A 27,055-nucleotide genomic window follows, 5' to 3' on the forward strand; every position below is an offset into this window, starting at 1 on the left:
GACTTCTGATGCCAAGTTAGCAACTACATACGCACTTCTAATACTGCATAGTCTAAGGAAGAAAAGTGAACATAGAAGGGTAGGCTATCAGAAACTGAGACTGGCTACTCAGATTTTTGTGGTCCAGTTCTTGGATTCAGTTTCCCCATTCCAGAAATGGCTTGTGACTGTACGAGAAAAAACAAAAGCCAGTTTGCAAGGAGAACGTAACCATTCACCCCCTAATGCTAAACATGCTGCTGCTGCCAGAATTCCTACTGCTCCTCCTGCGTTTCATACTTGCAGAGTACCTACAAAGGCATGCACAGAAGTGTGCACCCTCAGGGAAAAGCCACCTCCACCTGTCAGTTCAAAACGACAAGGTGAGGATTGGAACTAGGTGCCTGTTCCTAGTCAGGACTCATAGTTTTGAGCCCTGTTTTGAAGAGATACAGCTCAGACCTTCCTCTCAGGGCCTAAGTGCTAAAAGCTGGAGTACTTTTTTTTTTTTTTTCCAAAGGCACAGCAACTACAGCACTCACCTGAGACAAGGCGTGCAAAATAGTAAAATATTAAAAGGAGCAAGAACGAGGACTACCTTAATCAGTGCCAAACCTCAAGGCTACAGAGGCAGTCTGCCTCTGCCATAGTGAATATTAAATGACTAAGACACCTTCAGCCTACATTACCTTTCCTGGAAGGTGAGAGATGTCATTTCAACCTCCATCTCCCAGACACTGTTCTTGCTGTAAGTGTTGAAATGACAGACCTATTGAGGACACATAAATTAACCTAGCTAAGATCCACGGTAAATGACTGGGATTGCCACTAGCTATTCTGGTTCCCACTATCTTCTCTTCTTCCTCCCAGAGATTACTCCCCTTGAGTTCTGCAAATTTATTTTTGGGTAGCTTTAAACATGATTATTCCAAGAGAAGGACAAGCAACAGCACCAGAAGCAGTAATTTCCAACCCAGAATAACCGCAGCAGGATTTGTTTGTCTGAATACCTCAGGTGAAAGACTATCAGGCTTACGTCTCCAGCACTGTTTTGCGTGCACTACATGGAGTATTTTGTGGATACTGCTGGGGTTTCCTGCTTCAAGGGATACGACAGGAGTGAGTCTCTGGATGAACACAGATATAGAAACAAAAAAAAAAAGAGACTTAGGGAACTTTACCAATGGAAATATAAACACTGACAGAGTGCGGACATCTGTGAACTAGCTAGGACAATGAAGCAACTAATCCAAATTCACCATTAGCAATGAATGAAGTCCGTTTTGACTTCGTAAGTGATTGCTGTTTAGTCAGAAAAGCCACTCATCTAGACTACAGATTCGCCTTTTTCCTCTTTCCAGATTGACATTTTATTTCTTCTTTAGTTCATCTGAAACATTTTAGTGACCATTAATTTATTTAAGCTTAAATGTATTTAATTTATTTAATGGGCTATTCTGTATTATACTGAAAGACAAAGGGAATTGAAGGAAAAAGACTATTTTAAAGTGTCACTCTGCTTTACAATGAAAACTTTATCGGATTCCTTATTCTTCACATAGTGACTTCCCAACCAAATTAATTTGCAATTCTACTGCCTTTTTTTTCAACAGTCAGGTACTCGCCATGTAGAAATACGCAAGACAGCTTTTAATTCCTAATGCCTGTTATATCATCTACAGTAATAACAGATAAATAGAGGCAAAATGAGCTCAGCCAGTGGCTTTGTTGGTGATGCATGAGCCAATATGTTGTGGGAACTGGCATTTCAATGAGGCAGAACAAACGGAGGTTTTGCGGTGTGTACCTATTCAACTTCATGGAAATGCCACGATGCTCTGCTGAACCCAGACAAAGCAGCAAATGGTTAATATCTCATCTCCAGGTTATCCAGGCTGGATGCAACGTGACTACATTTTACTACCTTGGGTTCGTGTTTGGTGAGGATACTAGAGGGGAAGCAAATGAACTATGCAAATCAAAGGAAGACATCAGAAATAAACTACTAAATTACATTTTATTTCATCCCCCAAGCTATGCTAAAACACCACTGAAATGTTCCCACTGTGTCAACAGCAAACAAATGTCACAGCACAACTGACCAGCGAGAACTGTGTGAAATTTATCACAATATTACCAGAAATGTTTATTCCAATGACATGTGCGGCAGCAAAAGAGTGCCTACTCTAGAAATTTCAAAATTATAAGAGATTCATACAGTTATCTTATATTCACATACAGCTGTGTGCAATCCTGTGTGCTTGAATGGAGGAATCTGCGTACGGCCAAATATGTGTACGTGCCCTTATGGTTTCTATGGGCCACAGTGCCAGAGAGGTAAGAAAGTTCTATTTATCATCTTGATAAAGGATCCGGGCTTAAAATATAAACAGCAGCCTATACCATTACCTGCCCCCACATGAAGTATATCCAGAGACTTCCCTTGTCATAACTCCCTGTGTGCTCCTTTGATGTTATAGTCTGTCATAAATCCACATGATATTGTTCTTGATGGTATTGTGAAGGCGTAAGCACTTATTTATGAAGGCATTAATGATAACGAAACAATCTAAAACTATCTGAAGTCAATGATATCACTAATTAGCATCTGGACAATTAAATGTTAAAGCATGGCTCTACTTGGTTCATTTTGTGTACTCTATAGTGTGTACTATACTGTGTTTCAGAGCCAGATGATAATTTATCTTCAGATGGAGCTCACAATATCACCTCCTTGACCATCCTAGAGTGTGGTGGATGGGAGACTTGTATAGGACTTCTTCAGATCCCTGCTCAAAGATCTGATCAAATATCACTCTGCCTGACAGTGCAGGACGTGATTTTGAATCCCTGTCCGAAAGAGGAGAGCTCTAAACTGAGGCTAACAGTATTTTGGGCTTCTTGCTCACTTCACTTGTGCTGCAGAAGTCAAATTAATCAATACTTTACCCATTAGCCCAGGCAGAACAGACATAAGAGAAACTTATGTTTAGGGCTCAAACAGCTGGAAGACCCTTGTGCTTATTCATTTTTTTGAACGTGGCTCTAATAACCCCTTCTGAATCTGGGGATATACATACATTCTTATTACCAAACCTGAACTACTTCAATATTAAAAGTTCTTTTTTCTTTCTCTCTCTCTTGTTTCCCTGGAGTTCCTACATGAATGCAATCCCAATGCATATTTTTGCAAGTGAATGATTTGCACACAAAAATCTAATTGCAAATGGAGCTTGCTGGAAGCTCTTTGTTTTTGTGATGTTGGGGGTGAAGGAGAGAGTGAACATGATACAGACTCCATAATTTGATTATTTTTCTCTTGAGGTTCAACAAGGAAGGTGATTTTCAACATCTAGGTGATTTGGAATTTTTATCCTTAAGTGTTATGGTTTAGACAGCACTAAAACTTCAAAATAAATACCCACATTTAAGGGATATGGAAGTGATATTGGGAGGTAGTGGATGGATGCTGAAGAAAAGCAAAGCCCTTCCTTCTGCTTCATTGGGAAGGGGGGAAGAAATAGCACTGAGACCAAGTTAGCAAATATCAAACACTGATCTATAATTTCAAGGGCAGAAGGCCTTGAAGAAGCCATTTAGCTAGAGAGTCTTAGGTTTTTCCTAAGAGATTCTCAGCAATATTCCAAGCACTTAACTGCAGGTATCTAAGAGTCCCTTGGCTGCTAGGAGTCATGTCCCACATTCTTTCCACAAACAAGAGGGAGTCAGGGTCTCCAACTAGGCATCTGCCCCAATCACCCTTTGGAGAGACACCTTCGCTACCCCGACTAAAGAAAGAAGCCTCTGCAGACTGGTCTCCCAACACAAGCACCTAACTAGGGAGCCTATATTGAGGCAACGTTGATCCCTGGTGTGACTTCAGTGCACAAAACTTTTGCTTTCCTTTCACTAGCTGTTTGCATTCCCCCTTGTAAGAACGGTGGTCACTGTGTTCGAACCAATGTGTGCTCCTGTGCCGAGGGCTACACTGGAAGAAGGTGTCAGAAAAGTAAGTTACAAACTTCCCTTTGCTTTCCAATGTTCTCTGACTCAGAAACAGTTTTTCACCCTTTCGTGCATGTTCAACAGAATATTTAGTCTGGATTTATGCTGTGATCTCCTATATTTCTATCAGACCACATACAGCACTACGTTCTGTCTAGAATCAACCTGTTAATTGGAATATCATTAAGTCAGGTCAATGTTGGGAGTAGAACATTTTGCTAGAATCCTTTCTAAATATTTCATGCATTCAGAATGACTAACACTCATATTTGGAGATGAATTAATTATTTTGCATTAAAGATTTTTTTGGGGAAAAAATTAAAGCCAAAGGCAGAGCAGCTGACTGAGATCCTTAAAAATATTGGAACATCATACTTCTAGCTTAATGAAGACAGTTGGTTAATAGTGCTTCAGCCTTGCCTTTGTTCTTTTCACTGAAAACTCCCTCTTCACCTTAGCATCAGTATTCATATTTGATTCTTCTATTCTTCTGGGGAAATAGGTTATTTTGGCACTTTTACAGACTCTATTGCTCAACAATATCTGTCACCCAGGGAGTTAAGGATACGTATGTGAAAACTTTTTTTTTTTTTTTTTTTTATTTCTTAAACAGTTTGAAATTGGCAAAAGGGGAGCCGTGAAAACAACCATTCTTGGCAAGAAGAATCTGTACATTTCCAGAGCACTTTATGTCTCTCACACACAGAGAAAAAAAGCTAGTAAAAAATTCCTTCCAGCAACAAAAGCCCTCTCAATTCCCGTACTACAGCTCTTCTCTCCTTCAGCAGGGAGAATCACAATGCACAGCTCTGCCTGGCTGCAAAGTACACAATTGAATAGTCTGTTCTGGCAGGAACAAGCTGGAGGGAAGAAAGGAGGAAAAAAACCTTATGTTTGGCAACTTGTTTTTGAGGTTGGAGAACATTAGAAAAGTGCTGTTTCCAGCTTTAAGCATACTACCACATCTCCAGACAGATCAAAGGAAAAAGAGGTGATCATGATTGCAGCCTAGCAAAGCGCTCCCCTAAATGCTCCAACTGCTCCTACCAACCCACAGCATGTTTCTTTCCACTTTGAAAAAGTTTATGAGGTTTTATGGCCCACCTTGGTATAATGTTTTGCAAGAAAAGCGTTCTGATATGATGAAAATATTTTTGTTCTGTCCAATCTCAACCTCCATTCTACTTCAATAAGTGGTATATAGTCTGTTTTATTTAGCCTAGTGTTATAAAAACTTAAAGAAAGGACACGTCTGTGAGGAATGAAGAGAAATGTGATTAAGTAGAAGGCAAATGCTACTATTTGCTTACTCTTGCTGGCCACTGATTGTTAATAGGTAAAAAATGTTGAGTAATGTTTCTTTTTTCTCACTTACAATCAACGGCACATGGGACAGGTATGATCCATAGGAAGAAATAGTTTATTCACAAGCCCTTCAGAGCAAGCAGTTGCTATTAGAGCTGTATGCCTTATCGCTGGTGTCATATGAAATAGCTTCTCTCTCCTCCCAGAGCATCCAGATTTCTCCGCTCCTCTGGAGCAAAGGACTGCAGGGCGCACGGCAGAAGTAAGTCTCAGCTGACCTCTGCAAAGCTTCCCCCACAAACAAAACGGAGAAAACTAATGCTCCCGTCAGTTGGAGGCTGCTCCCGGTCCTATACATCTCAGAGTTCAAATGCCAAAGGCATATCACACCTTTTTTTAAGTATGATTTTATATAATTTTCAGTCAGCCATTGACCTGATTAGGGGATCAGCTGATGTACTTGGCATACACTTAAAGGCTAGGAGTATATATACATGGACATGTGTTCCTCACTTACTTACACACAGACAAATGAAAAAGTGGAAAATAAATTCCGAGAATTAAAAAGTTCCACTAGCCAACCCCTTTTTCTTAAATAAAATGTATGAAAAGTACCACAATATCCATTTTACTTTCCAAAAAGAGCTGATATGTCATGTAGCTCATTCTGTCTCATTTGCAGTATCACTCGCAGTGTGTGTATATATATATGTATATATATACTTACACAATGATCAAATAGACTTCGATAATCCTGCGGCCCCTTGGGCTGCTGACTCTGTAGAGGTGGGACCAACCCCATGGGCTGTGTGCCTGAGTGCTCAGAAACCCGGCTGGGAGATGATCCATGCAGTGCTTTTGCTAACCGTCCTGAGAAGGGTGTGGCAAGGAATAAATCAGGAAAAAAAAAAAAGTAGATTTCTGTTTTACAGAGCGGGTTTTCTCTGGGTTTGAGCATCTTTTCTTTTTGCCTTAAGGACCTCACGTATGGTTTGGGTATGGTTGATATGGGTTTGATGGATGGACTGTTCGATGGATAAGGAATTGGCTGGATGGTCACATCCAGAGGGTCATGGTCAATGACTCGATGTCCACATGGAGACCGGTGACAAGTGGGGTCCCTCAGGGGTCCATACTGGGACCGGTGCTATTTAACATCTTCATCAATGACATAGACAGTGGGATCGAGTGCACCCTCAGCAAGTTTGCAGATGACACCAAGCTGAGTGGTGCTGTTGACACACCAGGAGGACAAGATGTCATCCAAAGGGACCCGGACAAGCTGGAGAGGTGGGCCTGTGTGACCCTCATGAGGTTCAACAAGGCGAAGTGCAAGGTCCTGCACCTGGGACGGGGCAACCCCCGGTATCAGCACAGGCTGCGGGATGAAGGGATTGAGAGCAGCCCTGCAGAGAAGGACTTGGGGGTACTGGGGGATGAAAAGCTGGACATGAGCCGGCAATGTGCGCTTGCAGCCCAGAAAGCCAAGCGTATCCTGGGCTGCATCAAAAGAAGCATGGCCAGCAGGTTGAGGGAGGTGATTCTGCCCCTCTGCTCTGCTCTGGTGAGACCTCACCTGGAGCCCTGCGTCCAGCTCTGAGGCCCTCAGCACAAGAAGGACATGGACCTGCTGGAGCAGGTCCAGAAGAGGGCCACCAAAATGATCCGAGGGCTGGAACACCTCTCCTATGAGGCCAGGCTGAGAGAGTTGGGATTGTTCAGCCTGGAGAAGAGAAGGCTGCGGGGAGACCTTAGTGCGGCCTTCCAGTACTTAAAGGGTGCCTACAGGAAGGATGGGGAGAATCTTTTTAATAAGGCCTGTTGTGACAGGACAAGGAATAATGGGTTTAAACTAAAGAAGAATAGATTTAGAATAGACATTAGAAAGAAGTTTTTTACAATGAGGGTGGTCAAGCACTGGCCCAGGTTGCCCAGAGAGGTGGTAGAGGCCCCATCCCTGGCAACATCCCAGGCCAGGTTAGACAGGGCTCTGAGCACCCTGATCTGGTTAAAGCTGTCCCTGGCACTGCAGGGGCTGGGCTGGGTGATGTCTAAAGGTCCCTGCCAACCCAAAGCATTCTATGATTCTATGATTCTATGATTCTATGAACCCAGCTGTGCCCTGGGTGAGACTTGTGATTTTATTCTGGATGTATTACTTGCCATGGTAATTGCACAGAGTTGTAATATCCTTACAGAAAGAGTAAGGAAAAGAAATACATATATGACAATAGCAACACTGTAATTAGAAACAAAGTTGTCTGGAAGTTTAATACTGCAGCAGCTCCCATTTGCAAATCACCAGGCCCAGGTACCACATTTTCAGAACTGCCAGAGGTGAACCTGTGGCCCAAATCATAGCTCAGTGGCATCTAACCCATCGCTGCCAGGTTACCCCATGACAGATGCAGAGCTGGCTTAGCCAAAATGAGAAAAACAAATTCTTGTGAGGGATTTTATCATTATTTTACTTGTTCTTTGCTCTCTGAATATGAGTTTGCTGTGTCCTTAAGTCTTTTTACACTTCTAGCACAGTTTCAAAAACCTCTGACAGCAAATCAGCTTTACTATGTACTTACACGGAATCTCTAACCTTAGAAATTTTGGATGGATTTATTACCTGCCTAATAAAACCTATCAAGATAGAGTGAGTAAACTGAAGACTAAAAATACAAGTCTGAAGAAGTTTCCCACCCATGTATTACATGCAGAGCAGCCTCGCATTCTTGATCTTTAGTTCTGGAAAATATTTGTGGGTTTGGGAAATTTCCCATGAACCATAAAAACTGTGAAATAGTCTTTTCAGAAACAGGGATCTGAACAAAAATACTACCTTTCTGAACCTGCAGTGAATGCTTGAAATTGGCAGTCTTTTCAATTTTGTCATTGTTTATACACAGCAGTACACGGGTTTTGCATGCTTATCTCTGAAACCTACTAATAATGATATGAATTGCATCAGTAAACCCTTAGATTTCAGCTTTAATATGCTCTGACATGGAGTTAGAGCAAGGGGAAAATTCCTTGCCGTGCACAGCCCTGATTACAGTAGGGATGCTACAGTTTCCAGGCTCATGGTACCATAACACACTTCTGGATGACCCCTTTGATAGAGCAATGTGAAGTCATGGAAGCCAGAAACACTTGGATGCCCATCCTGGAGGTAATTCATACATTAGGGTTGGTCCTAATAATGTGAACCCAAGTGTTTTGCAGCTCAGAAACTTTGTATCAGAAATAGTGTGGCTAGCGGCAGTAGAGAAGCGATCATCCCCCTGTACTCCACACTGGTGAGGCCGCACCTCAAATACTGTGTCCAGTTTTGGGTGCCTCACTACAAGGAAGACATTGAGGTGCTGGAGTGTGTCCAGAGAAGGGCAACGAAGCTGGTGAAGGGTCTGGAGCACAGGCCTTATGAGGAGTGGCTGAGGGAACTGGGGTTCTTTAGTCTGGAGAAGAGGAGGCTGAGGGGAGACCTTATCGCTCTCTACAACTACCTGAAAGGAGGTTGTAGTGAGGTGGGTGTTGGTCTCTTCTCCCAAGGAACAAGCGACAGGACGAGAGGAAATGGGCTCAAAGTTGTGCCAGGGGAGGTTTAGATTGGGTATTAGGAGGAATTTCTTCACGGAAAGAGTGGTCAAGCATTGGAACAGGCTGCCCAGGGAAGTGGTCGAGTCCCCATTGCTGGAGGTATTTAAAAGCTGTGTAGATGTGGTGCTTAGGGACACGGTGTAGTGGTGGACTTGGCAGTGCTAGGTTAGTGGTTGGACTCAATAATCTTAAAGATCTTTTCCAACCTGAATGATTCTATGATTCTATGATTCAGATGTAAGTAGCAGCTGGTCAAGTGGGACAGATATTTGTCCTTGTGATGAGTCAACAAAATAAGAATAGTTGTGGTTGTCTGTTTCTCCTCCAGTAATTAATGCTCATAAGTACTTCTTTCATCTTAACGAGTATCATAAAAAGGCACCTTAATATCTGTAATTGAAATAACAGAAGAAAGAATTCACATACTCTGAACAAATTGCATATTTGTCATGATACCTGTTTTATGAGGCATATTAGGTAGGAACAGTGTTTAGAGGCAAAGATAAAAATAAGTCCAAACAGTTTTTTGGTCACTTACCCCTTCGATATTTTGGCATTGTTTCCCCTGCTTTTAGACATTCCTCTTTCCTTCTTAATATCTCACCTGCATGGACAGACAAACAAGAGCTTCTGTTTGCTTTTGGCAGCTTCAGATTCTCAACTGAAAGAGATAATTAAAACTAAAAGCCATGGCAGCCAATCAAAGACAGGTTATTTCTAAACTGACCCCAAACACGCTACTGGTTTATTTTAAATACGTGGCAACACGACTTAGGATTTTCACTTCCATCCCTGTCTGTACAGTTTGGCATTTCTAACACTATCTGCCTGACAGCTGAAAATGTGCAGGACGGAGTGGCAGCACCATGCTCTTGCCATTTGGGCTTACTCTTTGCCTCTTTAGTACATGGAGAAAGGCATTCAGCCTGAAAGTTTGTGTTTGTTTTGTACGTAAATAAACACGGTCTCAAAAAACCGTGTAAATCAACCAGGTCTGATTGGCTTCCAGCTGAAATATAAGGCTTTGCCTGGTGTGTTTACTGATAAATAACTGACTGGAGATTATGCAAACCAGACACCCACACCCAGGATGAGCAGGTGTCAGGGCTGACAGTGAAATGTATGGTTATGCCTCAGCAATTGTACAACCTTGTATCCTCACTTGCTACGCATTGTTTTCAATATAATCAGTCTTGTTGAGTGGAAAGAGGCACATACTGGCAGTACCTCAAAATGAAATATTTTTCTGGATCGACTTTGCATCAAACAAACATACTCGGCGCTAATACTAAAGAAAAGCTATTCGCACGTGGGTTTAAATTACCTTTTGAAAAAAAATGCACAGCCGCAACAATCCTGGGATATCACTCCTGTTCATGAGGCTTTAAAGCAGCCTTCACGCTGATGTCTACTACATCCTTATAAAAATTATAAACAAAGAAAATAGATTGGGCTTCATTTATTTGCTAGACGTATTTTCATAGGACTGCTGTAGAAAAGCTCTTAAAAAAGGAAAGCTAATAACAGCTCAGTTTTCTTGTGAAGGGTTGGAGTGACGGGAAGGGGAGAAAAAGAGGAATTCATGGGACGACACGTTTATCCCTTCTCCGTTGCTATCTGCTTCTAGTGAGTTCATCTCCGAGCAAAAAGGCAAGCCACAGCTCCCTCTGGAGCTCATCAGCAAGCAAAGGTCACAAGAGAACAGTGCTGAACATCCTCTTCCTCCCTTCTCCAGAATACCAAGCACATCTGCAGCCTGACCTCGGCCCCTCTTACGGCAGCGTACCTTCCTGCCGCTCGCCTCGCAGGCAGCGCGCTGCAGTTTACATACGGTTTAAAACAGAGGGACCGTGTTTCTGCATGCATCTATTTTATCGTGTCAGGCCAAATCCTGCCGACTTTGTATCACATAAATCATCGCGCTGACATTGGGACTTTGCAGATTGGATCTCAAAGTTAGTAGATAACTATTTCTCCATTTCAGTAATTCCTGCAGGCAGGATTAATAGCCAATGCGCAGTGCACAATATAACTCACGCTCATTCTTCCAGCTGTGCTTGCTCTTCTTCCCTCCCCCTCTCTTGTTCCTTCCTGGTACCATGAGGACTTTACTTGCATGAGAGCTAGAGGCAAACTAATTGGAAATGTGAGCGCTGGGTTTCAAAGGCAGCTTTTCGCTTAGCAATGTCATATTGCGAAAGTCACTGATTTCCCATATTCCAGCCTTCCCATGTAATGTTTCTGCCTTGCCAGCTGCATAAGCAGGAAGTTTTACTGCTCAACAAATTAGACTTCCACCGAGTTATCATCCTGACAACGGGTGATATGTTCTCTGGAGTATCTTCACTGAGTCGGCAGATTGACTCAAGCCATCTAAAATCAGCCAGTTTGCAAACCAGAGGTCCAGCATACCCTCCCACACAACTGAACAGGGAACAATCCACATATCTAAATGGATGGAGTAATCATTGGCGTTAGACTTGCTTTTCATATGTCAGGGATGTGCTCATAAGCAACAACTATTTGTCTAAGATTTCTGGATGGCCAGTATCCTCAGACAGTGGGTGTTTGGAAATAAATAAACTGCTGCTCATAGCAGAGAGACTTGTAACTTACTGCTAAAAGCATTAGTTTTGCAAGTGAAGTAGAAAGGTTCATAGGTTGGCTTGTTGACTGCTTGGTGCACAGTCTGGAGACACAGGAAAAGGAAACATTGGTCTCAGTTCTTGCTTGATTTTCCAGCGCATGTAACAGAATAGGTTCATATTAGATGTCATCTTCCTTTCTTGGGCAGGAAATACAACAGAATACAAAGAAAAAACAATCTGGGCTACTACTGTCTTTCCCATTCAGCTGAACACAACATGATCCATACATCTTGCCTGGGGGGAACGGGGAGAGCTCTGACTTCCCAGAGAAAGGGAGAGAGGCAAACGGGAGACAGTGGCTCAAGGTACAACCTGGTTTGTGGTCTGCTCAGAGCAGTGCTCCTCTCTGCTCACTCTTAGTAAGGATCTGTGACAAAACCAGCGGTTGGCCTTTCTTAAAAGCTACATTTTGTTCATATATATGTAGCTGATGCATTTATTTTAATAGGGGTTTTGAGCACATGCAGTTGTCTAAATTTATTTTGCAGGAAGAGAACAAGAATATACCTGGATAAGAACTGAAGATATATCCTAAATAAGCCCCAAAGCCTTATTAAATTTTTATTCATTCCATAAGCAAAACAGTCACAGACTACAGCATGAATTTTACTACAGTAGAAAATCTAGGGTTTGAGCCAGTATTTCTTTACTTGCATCTTAAAGGCATTAAAGAAATGTGTCGGATCTGCTGCTGTATGCAAACACATACTTAAAGTAAAAGAGCAGGGATTCCTGAATTACTGCATTTCTCTTTGCAGTGGGCTTCTGTGTGCGGATAAGTGCTTTTTGCCACTAATTGATTTAACAAACAATACTTTTGGGGGTCTATTTTTAATTAAAATATTTTAAAAATGTCTCTTAACAATGGGGCATGGGATCCACCACTTTTCAAGCCCAGAGGACGGACAATTCTGGAGATTAGCGTTGTCTGTTTATCCACAAAAAGACATTGGCAAGACAATCCTCTCCAGCATCGATTCCCAATTAAGCCTCAGCTTACTTTCTAAGGCAGATAATAACAGGATGACTCACAGATTAGTGCAGTGCCGATGCAGACAGCAGTCCTTTTCCAAACCCCCTGACCGGGCTCCCACCTAGCGTCCTCGCTCTTTGGCTGGGCTATCAGCTGGACCACAGTGGCCTGTGGCTGGTCTTCCTCTTGGCTTGAGACTGCGTCTCCCATGCCACTGCAGTTCTCTTCAGTTACTCAGCCTGAATATCCCTTTTCCTTCATACAGACGAAAATAAGCCAAATTGCATCAGGCAGAGGCCATGACTTAGCCCACTCAGCACAATCAAAATGTGCCTAAATGGCAGGTCATACTGCAGGCGCAGAAGCTGCAAAAACAATCAACAGAGGAAAACAATGTATATGAGAATCCTCTTTCACTTCTAATTCAGGCATAACAAGAAAGCAGCTGAACAGAACAATTTATACACACGCTGCAATGGTTCACTGACCTAATAAAACACAGAGCATTCTTCAATGAAGAGAAAATATTACCAAACCCAAGACCCTAACAAGATGGGGAACATAAGCTGTGCTGAGAGTATACTTTAAAATTCCCCACATTAATTATATAGTAACAGTTGCAAAGATGCGAATAAAGTATAGCTGTAGTCTCTTTCAAGTTAATAGTGTTGCAGACTGAAACCAATCAGTAAATGAGAAAAAGGTTTTGCTAATGATGTCAAAATCTGACAGTTCCTAGCAGAATATTCCTCAAATATATAAATGTGCACCTGCACATGCTTGTTTTATTTATAGTAGCTTTCATTCTGAAAGGTGCTGAAATATTTTGCAGCTATCGAAACATCATACCATTGTATCTCTAGAAAGATTTTCACCTGACAAGCAGCAATAGGCAAAATGAAGATCAGGAGACCCAGAGGGAGAAATATTTCAGTCCAAGGAGAGTGGAGAGTCCCCTACATGTATCGGAGTGACAATCCTTCATTGGTTTCCACAGTTTCCTGTGGTTTAAGAATTTTGCCCACCACATACTACCAGGGAATCTTTGGGAGATACAGATGGAGAGATCAGGATCCTCTTTAACTGCTAGAAAATGTTGTTGTCTGACGAGAGTGACATGACAGAGCAAACAGGAATGCAGTACATCATGCACCAACACTCAGAGTTTAGGCTAGCATCTCAGTAGTTTTGCCATCCAATATTCATTGTTTTTCCCATTTTTCTCCTGAACTAATACCTAAATTAGATTTATTTCCTGCTTTAATAACTCTAAAAGGCTGCATAGGTATATCAGTGTATGCATCAGAATGAAGACCAGACACAATTAGCAAAGCACTGGCATTGCACTGCTATCTATATAGTCTACAATTTTTCAGACCATTTTTTCTTCTGAAATGTGTGCTAGGTCATGCAGACTAACTCATACTGCTTGAGCCGTGTGGTAAAGTGAATATATTATAAATGCAAACTGTCACCACACCCATCACAATTACATTTACAGCTCCCTCTGTGTCTTGTAGTAATTTGTTCTCCCGCACTGCATCCCTCAGAGGTTTCTACCAGATTATTTTTACTATTCAGAAAGGTAATTTATTGAAGAAGTGCTTTGCACCTCTGTCAGAGACACATGAAGCGAAAAATAGGGATGAGCAAACCTCAAAATGATTGGTAGCCTGATATGGATAAGGATCCAAATTTTAGAAGAACCTTGCACAAAAATTGCAAACAATTTTATTGCATGACACATATTCCTTCTTCTTAAAATGTAATCTGTGGCTATAATTACTGACACTCAGTGGATCACACATCCAAGGTTACTCTGATAGAGCTTGGGGAGAAAGTGATTTCTTTATTTACAAATCCAAATCAACATAGGTGAGGAATTTCAGAGAAAATCAAACTCTGGGACAACATATGTGCCTAAAACTCAGCATGGACAAAACTAGTTCCTTACTGCCCTTGGAAGTAGAAAAAAGGGGACTAGAAATTGCTTGTGTCCCGAATCCATAACATGTTTTTCAGAGCTATGTGCATTTGGGACCTTCACAGCAGCAGATATATTGGTACATCCATCTCGCTAATGATCTGTTGAGCATCAGTTATACCCTCTAAAGGGGAGAATGACATTTTTTACCTCGACCAGTTTCTGCTAGTGTCAGGGCAGTAGAATCCAAACAATGGTGTCCTTTGTTAGAAACATCCTTTTTGGCCAGAACCCACCCATTTTGTGATTCATTTTTTCAAAGGATTAAAGATCATTCAGCAAGATCAAATCTTTATTTTGAGCCAAGAAGCATCCAAACAATTGTTTCCTTACTGCAGTCAGGAGAATGTTTCATTTGAGCAGTGCTGCTGGGATGCATAATGCATCCAGAGAGACGGGGAACCTTCTTTCCAGTCAATCAATTGAACCGTGCTATTTCATGAAACTGCTGACCTGACCTTCCAGTTCTCGTCCTATGAAAAAGATCAGCAACATCCCTCTATTTCAAGGCTGCAGTACATTGATTGTACCATTCCCGGCACAGAGCTTCTCCCCAGTTTTCGTGTTTTACCAGTAGGTGATGTATATTACCTATATACATTGGAAAAGGGCTAGAAATGCCAGTTTTAACACAAACCCCACTGCTTTCACATCTACTGGTTTCATTTTTGTTCTCAGCTTGAGTTCTGTCACCTGTATTTTCCTGACAAGACCAGTCGGTGTTATTTTTAAATCTGTCCAATGCTCTGAGTCCTTACTGTGTCGTATCTCCCCAGCTACAGCTCTTTGGTTTTGTCACACCAAATCAAGATAACCACTAAGCAGAAAGGAGAAAACAACATTAAAACAGCGTGTACACATGCAAAAGCCAAACCTGCAACTGATTGAGCTTCCTGCTCCTCAAAAGAGCAGTAGAGAGAGCAAGTTGAAATATGCACTAGACCCACAGAGAAGTCAGTCCAAAACCAACCCCAGCCGGAAATAAAAGCAGTGCCTGTGAATCACATATAAATGACAGCACAGCGATGGTGACTTAAAGGATATGGTGAAGTATGTATCTACCAGTAGGTGTTCTTCTGGCCGCATTCCTGTGTTCTTTGCCAGTAAGCTATAGCCTGATGCATTACCTTAGCTGGCCCACACAGATGTTACTGCCTGAGGCTATTTTCTCTCTTCCATCCAAAGGCAGAATGCATCCCGAAGCAGGTCAATTTTCTCAGCTTCTACAGGGCATATAAAAAAAAAAGAAAAGTTGTCTTGAAAACTACATCTTCTAATCAGCACTGCAGCATGACGCACTGTCTCCTCATCAGCAGCATGGCTCAGGATACGTGATGACAGGTAATTTTTGATTCAGAAAGAAATAGTCTGTGCAGTCTCATTGTCAGGAAAGGACATGGGTGTTCAGCTGCGGCAAGGCGCATTCCTGAAACATTGCAGAGGATCCCTTTCTGTCAAGATTTTAGGAGCCTGATTTAATATTCCTTCTGTTTTGACTTTATGAGGGTGGTGATGAAGACTAATTTCAACAAAATTACAAGCTTTTCAGTACTTATTATTATCTACTTCTAGCAAGAAAAGGTGTAATGGGGTACTTGCATCAAAAGGTGGCTTAGGTTCAACTTAAAAAGTTTTTGTCTGATAATCCACAGAAGCAGTGGGAGTCTGAAGGAAATGTCTGGCTTCTTTTAATCACTGTAAACTAATCAGCAGATACTGCTGGCTAATATTGTGACTGTTTGTTAGAACAAGAGATTACTCTCAGTTGCTTCTAGCATGTGTGGTCCAGGAAAGCATGTCCAGTGCTTAACTTTGGCCCCAGTCCCTTTTGGCTTTTGCATAGCAGGGTTATTTTTCTTAATACTGTGTATGTTTTAGGAGAACTGTTACTGTAAATCAATGGCAAGAAGGGCAGGCAAAGGAACACACCGGAATTATAGGTGTCCATCGCTGGTGCTGCTTACACCAGGAGGACCTGCTTGATTTTACACACAACATTTAAGGTGTTGGTTGGTTTTTTTCTTAGAATTTTTGTAATCTCTGGAAATATTTATTTTGCAGGAAAATTCTTCCCTTTGGCTGACAAAGCAGGAGGTCGATGTTAGGGCTGAAAAGTTGAACTATGGAGCTCCATGGAGGTTGATAAAAAGAGTTGCAAGAAGAAATGCACTGGGTTGAGTCAGCCTAGAGGGGATAAGCTATGAAAAGGATCACATGAAAATTTAAGTGATTGTGAGGTCAAAATGCATTAAAGCCATCAAAGAGAAATAGCTGCTGCATGAAACAGAAAACTTAGCAACTTGTGAATGCCTTTCAGTGCACAGAAGAAATGCGTACATTTTGTATGATATTCTGTGCAACACCTATGTTTTATCTTAATGCCTGCAGCTGCTTGTTACCTTATCAAAATCATCCCTCGCCTGAAATACAACACGTAATCATGCTTTTTCTTTAACCTGCATTATCACCTTCAACATAGGCTTACCTTATCTAACTTACCAGTTTTGGAAAACATAAGATCATGGAAGTCCTTTCTAGTTTCAACCAGTGGCCTTACAGAACTGTGGCACATTATAGAATTGAGTAACTCTATTGCATATGACATTCTGTGCTCCTGTTCTTACTGAAGAGCATGGACATGTCAACACTGACAGCAAGGGGAACAGGATTAAGGCTTTAGTGATACTGACTGCAAGCAAGTTTGCACCTAGGATGTGGTGATAGTACAGGACTCCCCCTACCCCCAATGGTATACCCTAGCAAACTGCAACAAAGGGAAGACACAAATGTGTTTATACCCGTGTCATTAGGGTTAGTCCCCAAGGCAGGTGGAAAACCTGTCAAACCACTGTTGTCTTAGGGTCAAGATGCCAGGCCTTTTTTAATGGGAGGGGGAAAAAAGAAATGTGACTCTTTTCAAAGTCATACCAATGCCTGGGAGGATTACAATAATTCGATTTGCTCTCCTAGCGTCTGATAATTTATTTAGTTTTCCTGTGAGAGGCTGTAACATTTTTTGTTTGCTATTTTGAAATTGGAGCTCCTCCACAGAGGCCAAGGAGTGGGACTAGAAAGGATCCAAACTAGTTATCATCAACAAATGTTGAAGTCTGCCTGATGGGTATTGAGATGGAATTGTATTTAAGAAAGTGAAAGAAAGGGAGAACAAGGTGAAGATATCAGACATGAAAAGGGGAGAGATAACACTGCATTCATTTACAAAAAGGTGCTCGTGAATTCCCTAGCAAGAAGCGAAAGTATCTGCCCCAGAGGGCAAGCAGTCAGAAGTGCCCCTCCAGTTCAGAACAGGTTTGGTACTTCCTTTAGTACTTCTTGTAGTTCACTTTGAACTGAACTCCTTTGGATTTATCCCTGAAGTGAGAGATGCCATAAACAATAAACCACAGAAAGGACATTCATGCTATATTTTCATAGTTACTTGCTCATTTGTAAGGCAGCTGAACAATGAAGGAAATAGATCCCAAGTTGAAAGTCAGTTTGAACTGATACGTTGTACTGAGACTGGACCTCACCTGTTGCTTAAAGTTTTGCTGAATTACAATGCAAATGGAGCTGGAACAAGTTCAGTCATATACAAACTGAAAAGTAAAAGTTAATGAAAAAGCACACTAGTCTGACTCCCTGTAATTGAAGGAAGACTCTGTTGTTCTACAATTTTAAAAAATCTGCTATCAGTACAAAACAACCAGGAATATCTTAAAATGTAATTGTTTGTATAAGGTTAAAAATACACAGAAAATGTAAGGGACCAAAAAAAAAAACCAACCCAAAACCAAAAAGGAGAAATACCCACTTGAGCAATTGCTACTAGTTACTTTTTCTTGGCTTTACTTTTTAAGGGGTGGAGGGAGGACATTGTCCAAGTTTCATATGATCTCAAAATCAAATCTGTAGATTTCCAACTGATTTTGGTCCAGCAGGTTAGCATTGGGGACACTGGGGTCCATGAATATCACAAAGCATAAGGTCCTTTGAAATCTAGAACCAAATTTTATGGTTTAGGGTGATCTTTTCTAAATTCTGAATATCTGAGCTGTTTTATAATTGAAACAGGAAGTCAAATACAACACAACATAAAATTGTAGGCCAGAAGTCTGTTATTGGAGATGTGAGATCAAAAGGGAAAGAAAAAGGAAGAGAGGAAATAAAAGATTAAATTATTTCAGTTATGGTTGCCATGACACTTTGAACTCATCTAGGTTTTAACTAGTGGTTGCAGCACTTTTTGAAAGCTCAGCAAGAACTGTAGATCCCTGTTAGCCTTAGTAAGCAGAGGCCGAGATTATAGCATGGATCAGGAGAGGTGGGGAAAGAAGGAAAAAGAGGACGACAGTTTAAGGGCTTGGATCCAAGCAGCCCCTATAAGCACGGGTAAGTCTGACCTGCCTGAGGGCAGGTCACTATGCTGAGGGATCCAGGAGGCTTGGCACAGAACAAAATGCAAATGTAGCAGCCAACCAAGAGCAGCAATGTGGCGCTCAAAGCTGCCAGTGCAGCAGCATCTGCACTGAAGGGATAGACCAGGATACAAAAAGCCACAAAAGCAGTATTTCAATACATCAGAGGAATAATTAGGTAGTCTAATTCTACCTATCTAAAAATGCCTGATCATATCTAAGAGAGGAACAGCAGGTTATTCTCCCAGCAAATAACAGTTGCTGTATTTTTGCATGCTATTTTTTTTTAGAATCATTCCTGTTTTGAGGCTCTTTGCAGGATTCCACCTTCTATAGTAAAGGTTGAGGGGGGGCTGTGGTAGTTTAAGAGCCCTGTACATAGTGATGGCTTGAAAATCAGAATTGCTACAGCATTAGTATTCAAGTTCTGTTCTTACTGCTGATGCACCAAAAGACGTTCACAACCTTAAGGCTAATAAAGGCACTGTCAAGCTACTTTTTAGCTGCCAGCCCCCTCGGTGCCTGCAGAGGCAGATAGCCTGCTCCCTGCTGAGGAAGAGCAGGGTGTTCAACAGCCACCCGGCTCCGCAAGCAGGGCAGACTGACGCTGATTACCGCTGTTGGTAACGAGTCACTGGGAAATCCCATTGTGCCTATGAAGCTTTAAACATGGCAGCAGCCATGTGACCCAAATGTGTTCTCAAACCTTCACTGTTGGGCTCCTGGTGACTTGACTCTCGTACTCCAGCCCAACCACTTGCTATGCAACATGGCTTTATTGTCTTCCACCCAGTTATCAAATGCCTTCTTCCGTCTAAAAGGCAAATCATTCCCACTCCCATCATACCAGCACTGCCACGTTTCTAAACTACACTGCCTCTGACGGGTCCTTCCTACACTTACAGGCAAGGAGAAACAGGAGGTGAGGACTTTGGGTATCTGTCTATGGCATCTACCTATATCAAAGCAGGTCGGGATTGCAGATGTTTGACTTGCCAGAACACTGAGATTTCACTGTTGGATGTTGTAAAATAATATTGATAAATACAGCACTTAATCTGAGACACAAAAATTAGCAGTTAGATTTCTAATGAAATCTAACAAACAAAAATCATCTGGTTTACTGTGGTTGAAACAACAGCTTAGCTTTCACATCTTATTTATATGAAAGAATAAAGTAAAAAGGTAAGTACCTTAATAAATAACGGTGCAAAAAGGAGATGGAGGAATATATCTATTTAGTCTTCAAGCTTGGTTGAATACAAAAACATTCCCAAAATTGTGTCAAACCAATCTATCCTCTTCAAGTCTTTTCTTATCCAAATGAACATCTGAGAACATGTTTTCCAATCAGGAAGTGAAATCTCTAACAAGTATTTGGTCCGTCCACAGCCGCCACAGAAAATTTCTTACTTGTTTTTCTGAGAATCATTGTAATTAATGCCTCTCTTGTTTTTCTGGTGAAGCAGCTCTTACTGCAGCATCCCCGAAAGAGCTTCCACACAAGGCACAGCGTTTTCCAGAAGGATTTATGGGAGCTATCAAGCCTCTGTGTTTCAGATTCTGAAATCCAAATTACTTTTCTGGTTTTTAATTACAAGCAATTGAACCTTCTGAAAGGGAGCAAATAAGTCTCTAGTGAAGTCTTCCCTCATTTCCCAGCTACCATGTTCTTCCTTTGCTCTGTATCTGCAGGTGTCTGTGATCCCATGTGCATGAACGGAGGGAAGTGTGTCCGGCCAAATGTCTGCGACTGCCCATCTGGTTGGAGGGGAAAGCACTGCAATAAACGTAAGCACCTCTACTGCCCATCAAACAGATTATTATTACTTAGGACAGTCAACATCAATTGTAATCTTTTTTTAATATTAAAGAACAATGTAGTGAGTAGACTCTGGTTTGCTACTTCAGCCGTTTGAAGAAAAACAGTTTTAAGTACAGGTAATACAAAATGCTATAGACATTTGATGCTTGCAAAGGAAAAAAGCTGTGCAGGGGAACCCTGGTTCCGCTTCATGCAGCTGTCTGTTCTACATCTTGTTATGGAAATTCATTTTTAAAGTATTAAACTTGAATCATTGATTTTATGTTTTAACAGCTTCACATATTTTGTTATATTTTACAAAGAAATGCCATATATTTCAAAATACAGAACTATTTAAAGCCTGCTATAAAGCCTTCCAAACTGATATACTCTCAAGGTCACCAGATACATTTTGGTGCATAATTTGGAGAATGATGTGTTGTTGCTCATCTACCAGATCTGACTACAGTTACATAAAAATGTAATTAAAAAAACCCTCTCACCCTAAAATATTTTCAAGGAGTATTTTTCCTTATGTGGCTATTCATTACCATGATGCTGACAGATAAACTGAATAAATTTATAATCGAGATGACTTACTGTATGTAAACCACATTAAAATATTGGCTTTTTACCCTTTGGTCCAGATAGTAAATATGATTTCAGAACCAGTGTTTTGAAATTACAATATTAATAATTTATTCAGACATTCTGAAGGAAGTTTGTGTGTCTCACACATATACACCAAAACATGCATTCACTCTTTCAGGATCTCAGAAGAAATAATATACACAATAAACATATCAAACTTTACTATGAGAATCTCTTTCTTTATAACATGGAACACATAATATCCATATAACACATATGAATATATCATAACATATGAATATATCATATATTTAGCAGTGGACTTGGCAGTGTTAGGTTTATGGATGGACTCAATGATCTGAAAGGTCTTTTCCAACCTAAATGATTCTATGATTCTCTGATTCTCTATGGAGAGTATTCTTAGCTGATAGTGAGCTGAGCATTAGAAATAGCAAAGCCACCAGTAGACAGTCGTCAAACATAAATTTCTTAAGAAGCAAATATCAAAGAATCCTGAACACTGATTATCTGGTGAATGTAGCACATTCACTTCTTTAGAAATTAGCCATATGGAATAAAACCTAGCAGGTCACTCTTTCAGGCAGATCTTGAACATCCAGATATATCATGTACGTCTTCTCACTTGTTACATGTCAATCTGTTCAGCTGTTTGCTTGCAGAAATGTCTGAACGGTGGAGAATGTATAGGTCCAAACATCTGCGAGTGCTCTGGAGGATGGGTAGGAATGCTGTGCCAGACCCGTAAGTGCTGCTTTAATTACTACCGTTTTGTAGCCACGCACGTTGCACCGGAGATCTTTACTCATTACATTTTCTACTAAGTGTATATACTACATGTAAAAGTCAGCCATGACATGATTAACACCTACATTCTGCCTCTTATTTGTCACAACTGTCTTATGCTGCCAGTAACACTATTACTTTCAAAGGCATTTCTGGACTCAACATCAGCGTGAGAAAGAGACCTGACTCATCTTTTGCTTGTATGGACGCTGAGCTCGATCTGTCAGACAAAATCAGTAGTTTTTAAATTAAATAATTTTAAATACAAGGCAAAAAAAGAGGGGTCAGGAAAAAAAGGAAATGGAGTAGCCCATTCTGCGTACCCAGGTGGCATTAAACACAGAAAGAAATTCTGTGTATCCTAACCTAAGAGCCTGACCCCGTAAATAATAATACTACGTGCTCAGACTCACCACTGAGATAGCTGGAAGTATTTGCATGTGGAGGGACTGGAAGACCTGGAATAGGAAGAGATCTGTTATTGCCTGTTACATACAGGGTCACTTCAGTTTGTGTATGTTATTAGCTTTACAGTAAAAGGGCATGAGGAAAATATCAAGGCATTATCCCCTTTAAAGGGCAATCTTTCTTTCCTCTCACACTCGCAGAGCATAATTACTTATGGAAATCTTTTGTCAGTTAAATCCCAATGGCTGTGTACTTGTTTCTTTGTGCCAGCTGTCTTCTAGTTCAAACATGGTAATGTTTAAAGTTATTTATTAGTTGATGACATATTCTTGACTCAGTTTATTAAATAAATAAACAAATCATGCTTGTTCCTGTGAAAGGCAAGTAAGGCTTACTGTCATTAACAATTGCTGCTGTCCTGTGCAGGCACACAAGCCTAGGCAACTTTTTATATATCTATCTAACCTTTGAAACTTTGCTCCAGATCCGTTCACTTGCTAGTCACTCTGTTTTTACTGTTGCTTCCCGTGTTTTCAGTGTAGTGGGGAATTAAATCGGCTTTCTGTCCAAAAGGACCTGGCTGAAACTCCTAGGTCCCACAGCAAATCCAAATAATCACCAAGTGGTGGGAATTTCTGTTCTTTAAAATAGAAAGAGAGAAGACTATTGTCAGAGAGCAGATGGTGAGGTCTTATAATGCTGCTCCAGGGTATGCACAGTGGGGCAGGGAGGAAGCAGGGGAACAAGAAAGTCTTCATCCTCACAGATGTTAGGTATAAAGTTTCGCATAGAAGTGTAACCCCTGAAAGCAGGTCTGGTTTTGTGTTTTAATGGGAGCCTATTCGCCCAAATCCAGAACTCATGAAAAAAATGCATTTATCTGCCTAAACATAAAAAGCCTCTGAATGCCTCCCTTGCCCAGAGAAGCGCTCACCTTCGCCTCAGCTCTGGCACTGGTGAGCAGGCTGCTCGCAGCAGCAAAGAGGACGGTAACCAACCTCTGGGCACATCTTTTTGTGGCTTTTGTATTACGCTGGCCTCTTTCCCACCTCCCAGCAGCACACGACATAGCGGGCCAAATCCACACACGCTGCCAGAATCAGTGCGTTTCTGGCAGGGAGGCGTTTGGTTCATCACGTTACTTCCCTGTGCAAAACTGCCTTGTCAAATTTAAGCCCCTGAGGTTTCCCTGTGCTCGGCACCCCCTTTCCTGCTCGGATGTCTATGCCCAAATTCTGTGCTTCGCTATAGTGTCAACAACAAAGCTGAATACGGCCTTGATTTGCACCACTTTAACTACAGACTTTGGCTGTCAAACTGAACAACAGAGCAAAACATTCACTTTCTAAGATAAGAAAGTAGTAGCGACATGTTGTTCATTATATTCAAATGTTATTTAATATTCTATATTAATGTATTTTATTACATATTATATAAAACATTACCTCATGTTTATCATATTGTATATGAATTTCTTAATTTATATTATCTATCACTTCTTGTATTTTTCCTATTATTCATCTAAATTGTTTCTATTTCATAATGTAAAAATTCCATCTCACTTTACCAGTAACAATCCAGATGATAACTTTTCTCAGCAATCCCTGTACCTTCTCCACTATCCAGAAGCAGTTAGGGCTGGATTGTTTCTCTGGGCCTTTTTCAAGGGTAGGAGGAGGTTAGATAACCCCAGCTTCATTCTTTGCAGCCTGTGAATTCATGCAGCTGCCCTTACTGAGATGGCAGAGATGGAAATGGAGATACAGGTTTCATCTCCACACCGAACCCCATTTTTTCCTCATTAACTTCCTAATGCACATCCAGTAGGGTGAACAAACTGAAGGATCTACAGAGACTTCCACTATTTTCTGGACATTTCTCAGAAGGAAAAAAATTGTTTCAGTCCTCTATACTGAGATAGCTAGCCAGAGTAGGCCATTAAGCCAACAAAAAAGACAATGGGCAAATACTGGCAATTCATCTTAGACATCTACTTTTGATTTATCTTTAGTAAGAAGTCACAGATTACCTTCATCAGTGCAGTTTCTAACTCACAAAAGCCTAAGCCTACGTGGGCATGTCAAGAAGGTGTTTGGAGGCAGCAGTACATATAGCTGTCACAATAAAATCTTTTCCAAATCTTCTGTTCTCAGTCTTCTATAAAAGCAGAAAAAGCAAAACATGACATTCTCTACTTTTAAGTCCATAATCATTAATTTAAATACTTACAAGTGCAAATACTGATGTCTCAGATTTACCTGCCAACTTTCACCAGGAAAGAAGGGCATAGATTTCTATCACAAGTGATAGTCAAAAAATGCTTCAACCTTTCAGTGGACAACACCATTGACAGTAACCTAGAACAGATTTTCAGTTCTGTTGCAATGAAGATTGGCACTGTCTAAGTCAGAATAATTTTATCTCTAAAGTATTTTGAAAGTGCTTCAAAGAGTAAGACCAGTCTCTTGCTACCACTACACCGCAGAACTTTGCAAGAGTAAAAGTAGAGACTTTTAGGAGACATTGGTAACGGATAAAACACAACAGTCCTCTTTTTCCAGACTGTAAATAAAGAGGTCAGTCAAGAGAATAGTTTTGCTCCCCATTCATCTGTAACTGAACAGAATAGCTTCTGAAAGAGAATCAATAAAATAGGTCATTTGTCCCAACAAATAGTGTGTGCAGTGGAATGCATATGTTATCCTTGATAAATACCTATGACTTTGATGGTCATAGTTTAAGGAATAATGGTCAAGTTTCAGACTGTATTGCAAAGGTAGGGAAATTACCTTTCAGGAGGACAGGTTAAAAAATGTCATTTGAAATATTCAACATGTCTCAACTATAGAAACCATCAGCTTCATACCTTGGCTCCCTCCATTAGAACGTATTTTCTGTCTGCCTCTGTTTTTAGCTTTCATGACAGCAGCACAAATATTACAAAAAAATCCCTCTCTGAAAACACATAAACTGTATCCCAGGATCACCATGTTTTCATCAGTGATTTCCTTCCCATTTCCCCATTTCATATTAGATACCCAGTCCAAAGCTCCATGCTTGTGGCTTCCCCCTGCTTCCTGCAGTGTTAACTCACATCTCTGTTTTTCCTGAGCTAGAAAAGAAACATTAGACTAAAGCAGCGGAGACCTGACAGTGCAATCTGATTACCCTAACAGATAATAGCCAAAACACAACCCAGTAAAGTCAAAAGGTTTCTGGCCAGGGATATAAGTCTGTTGTTTAAGGCTCTGAATGCAGGATCAAGGTATAATTCTAATAATTAATTATAAAGTATAAGAAGGTTATAGTTGTGAAGGATCTTCATCATTAAAATTCATGCTGCTATCTTCTGTTCTAATATTATTGAACCCATACTGGCTCCTCATTGCCCTTCAGAATATCTTCTCTTTATTTGCATGTTATAAGTGTCAAGCTTATAGCCTTATAATTTCCTCAACATTCTTCCTCATTCTCTCTCTCTGCCTCGAACAACATCTCAGACAGGCTTTCTTCTAGCTTTCCTATGTAAACCTTTCAAGCCTTAAAAAAAGAAAAATCTTAAAAAAGAATGTAGTTCACATGCAAATTATAGCTCTGTTCTTTTAACACCCAGGGATAAATCTCGTTCTGTAATGGGCATTTATTGATTATAATTTGAACATAAGCTTAGCTTATTAAATTACTTTCTTTGCTGAATCTGTACAGGATAAAGCATACGTAGCCTGTGTCATTTTTAGTGTTTAGTGGCTTAGCATCCCTTGTAAATACATTTATGAAATATTCATTTGAACTTCAGCTATGTTATTATCCTCTGTGATTTCAATTCCAATTTTCCTCCAAAATGTTTTTAACTTTTCTCCTAACTGAGCTCTTGTTTTTCTGAGCACTACAGCAGGAAGCAGTGGGTCGAGAGAGAGAGACAGGCAGGTAGCAAAGGATAAAAAAGGAGGAAATCTTTTCCCTTTTTTTTCCTTGTTTGCATCAACTGAGATTCAAAGCAACCACAGACAGAAAAAAGCCTGGTACCTTACTGAATGCCTGTTCTTCTGCCCATGCGTACCAGAACACCCCCAGCTGCTATAGGGGTCTCCAGAAGAGTCCACCTCTCTTTGCCTTACCTGTTCGTATTTTATCCACTACCAAGCTGAAAGGAGAATCAACTTCCATTTTTCCCCAGCCCAAGTTCATATCAAATGAATAATGGTAATATCATACACAGTTCTCTGTAACAGTAATATCATACACAGTTGTCTCTCTTCTAGCTTCCTCTACAGGGCAACAAAACTGGTGTGGGCACAAGAAGCCCCTTCTGCTGGAAATGCACCCCCTATTGGGAAAAGTTTTTGTTCCAGTGAATGAAACTCTAAGCTTTTTCCAGTTACAAATCTGAGTTCTTTCAAAGTTCATGGAGGAGCTGAAGTAGCAGTCAGCAGATGATGAGCACACTGTTCTAGCTTGAGCGTGATTTCATTCCTCCTCTGCCCCATCCACAACCAGGATTCAAACTTGGGCCTCCCCCTCTCAGAATGAGAAATCCAGAAGTTT

The 27,055-nt window shown here is 40.8% G+C and overlaps 1 protein-coding gene across 1 annotated transcript in view; it reads left to right on the forward strand.

The window, feature by feature from the left end:
• The window catches only part of LOC104032488 (von Willebrand factor D and EGF domain-containing protein), a 181,548-nt gene that overhangs the window by 151,761 nt on the left and 2,732 nt on the right, over positions 1 to 27,055 (forward strand). The window contains exons 24-27 of the mRNA XM_075710358.1: positions 2,221 to 2,316; positions 3,893 to 3,988; positions 20,599 to 20,694; positions 21,965 to 22,060. Coding sequence (XP_075566473.1) covers positions 2,221 to 2,316; positions 3,893 to 3,988; positions 20,599 to 20,694; positions 21,965 to 22,060 — 384 coding nt within the window. The remainder of the gene's footprint in view (positions 1 to 2,220; positions 2,317 to 3,892; positions 3,989 to 20,598; positions 20,695 to 21,964; positions 22,061 to 27,055) is intronic.

The sequence above is a fragment of the Pelecanus crispus genome, chromosome 5 (genome assembly GCF_030463565.1).
Source record: "Pelecanus crispus isolate bPelCri1 chromosome 5, bPelCri1.pri, whole genome shotgun sequence".
NCBI classification, from domain to species: domain Eukaryota; kingdom Metazoa; phylum Chordata; class Aves; order Pelecaniformes; family Pelecanidae; genus Pelecanus; species Pelecanus crispus.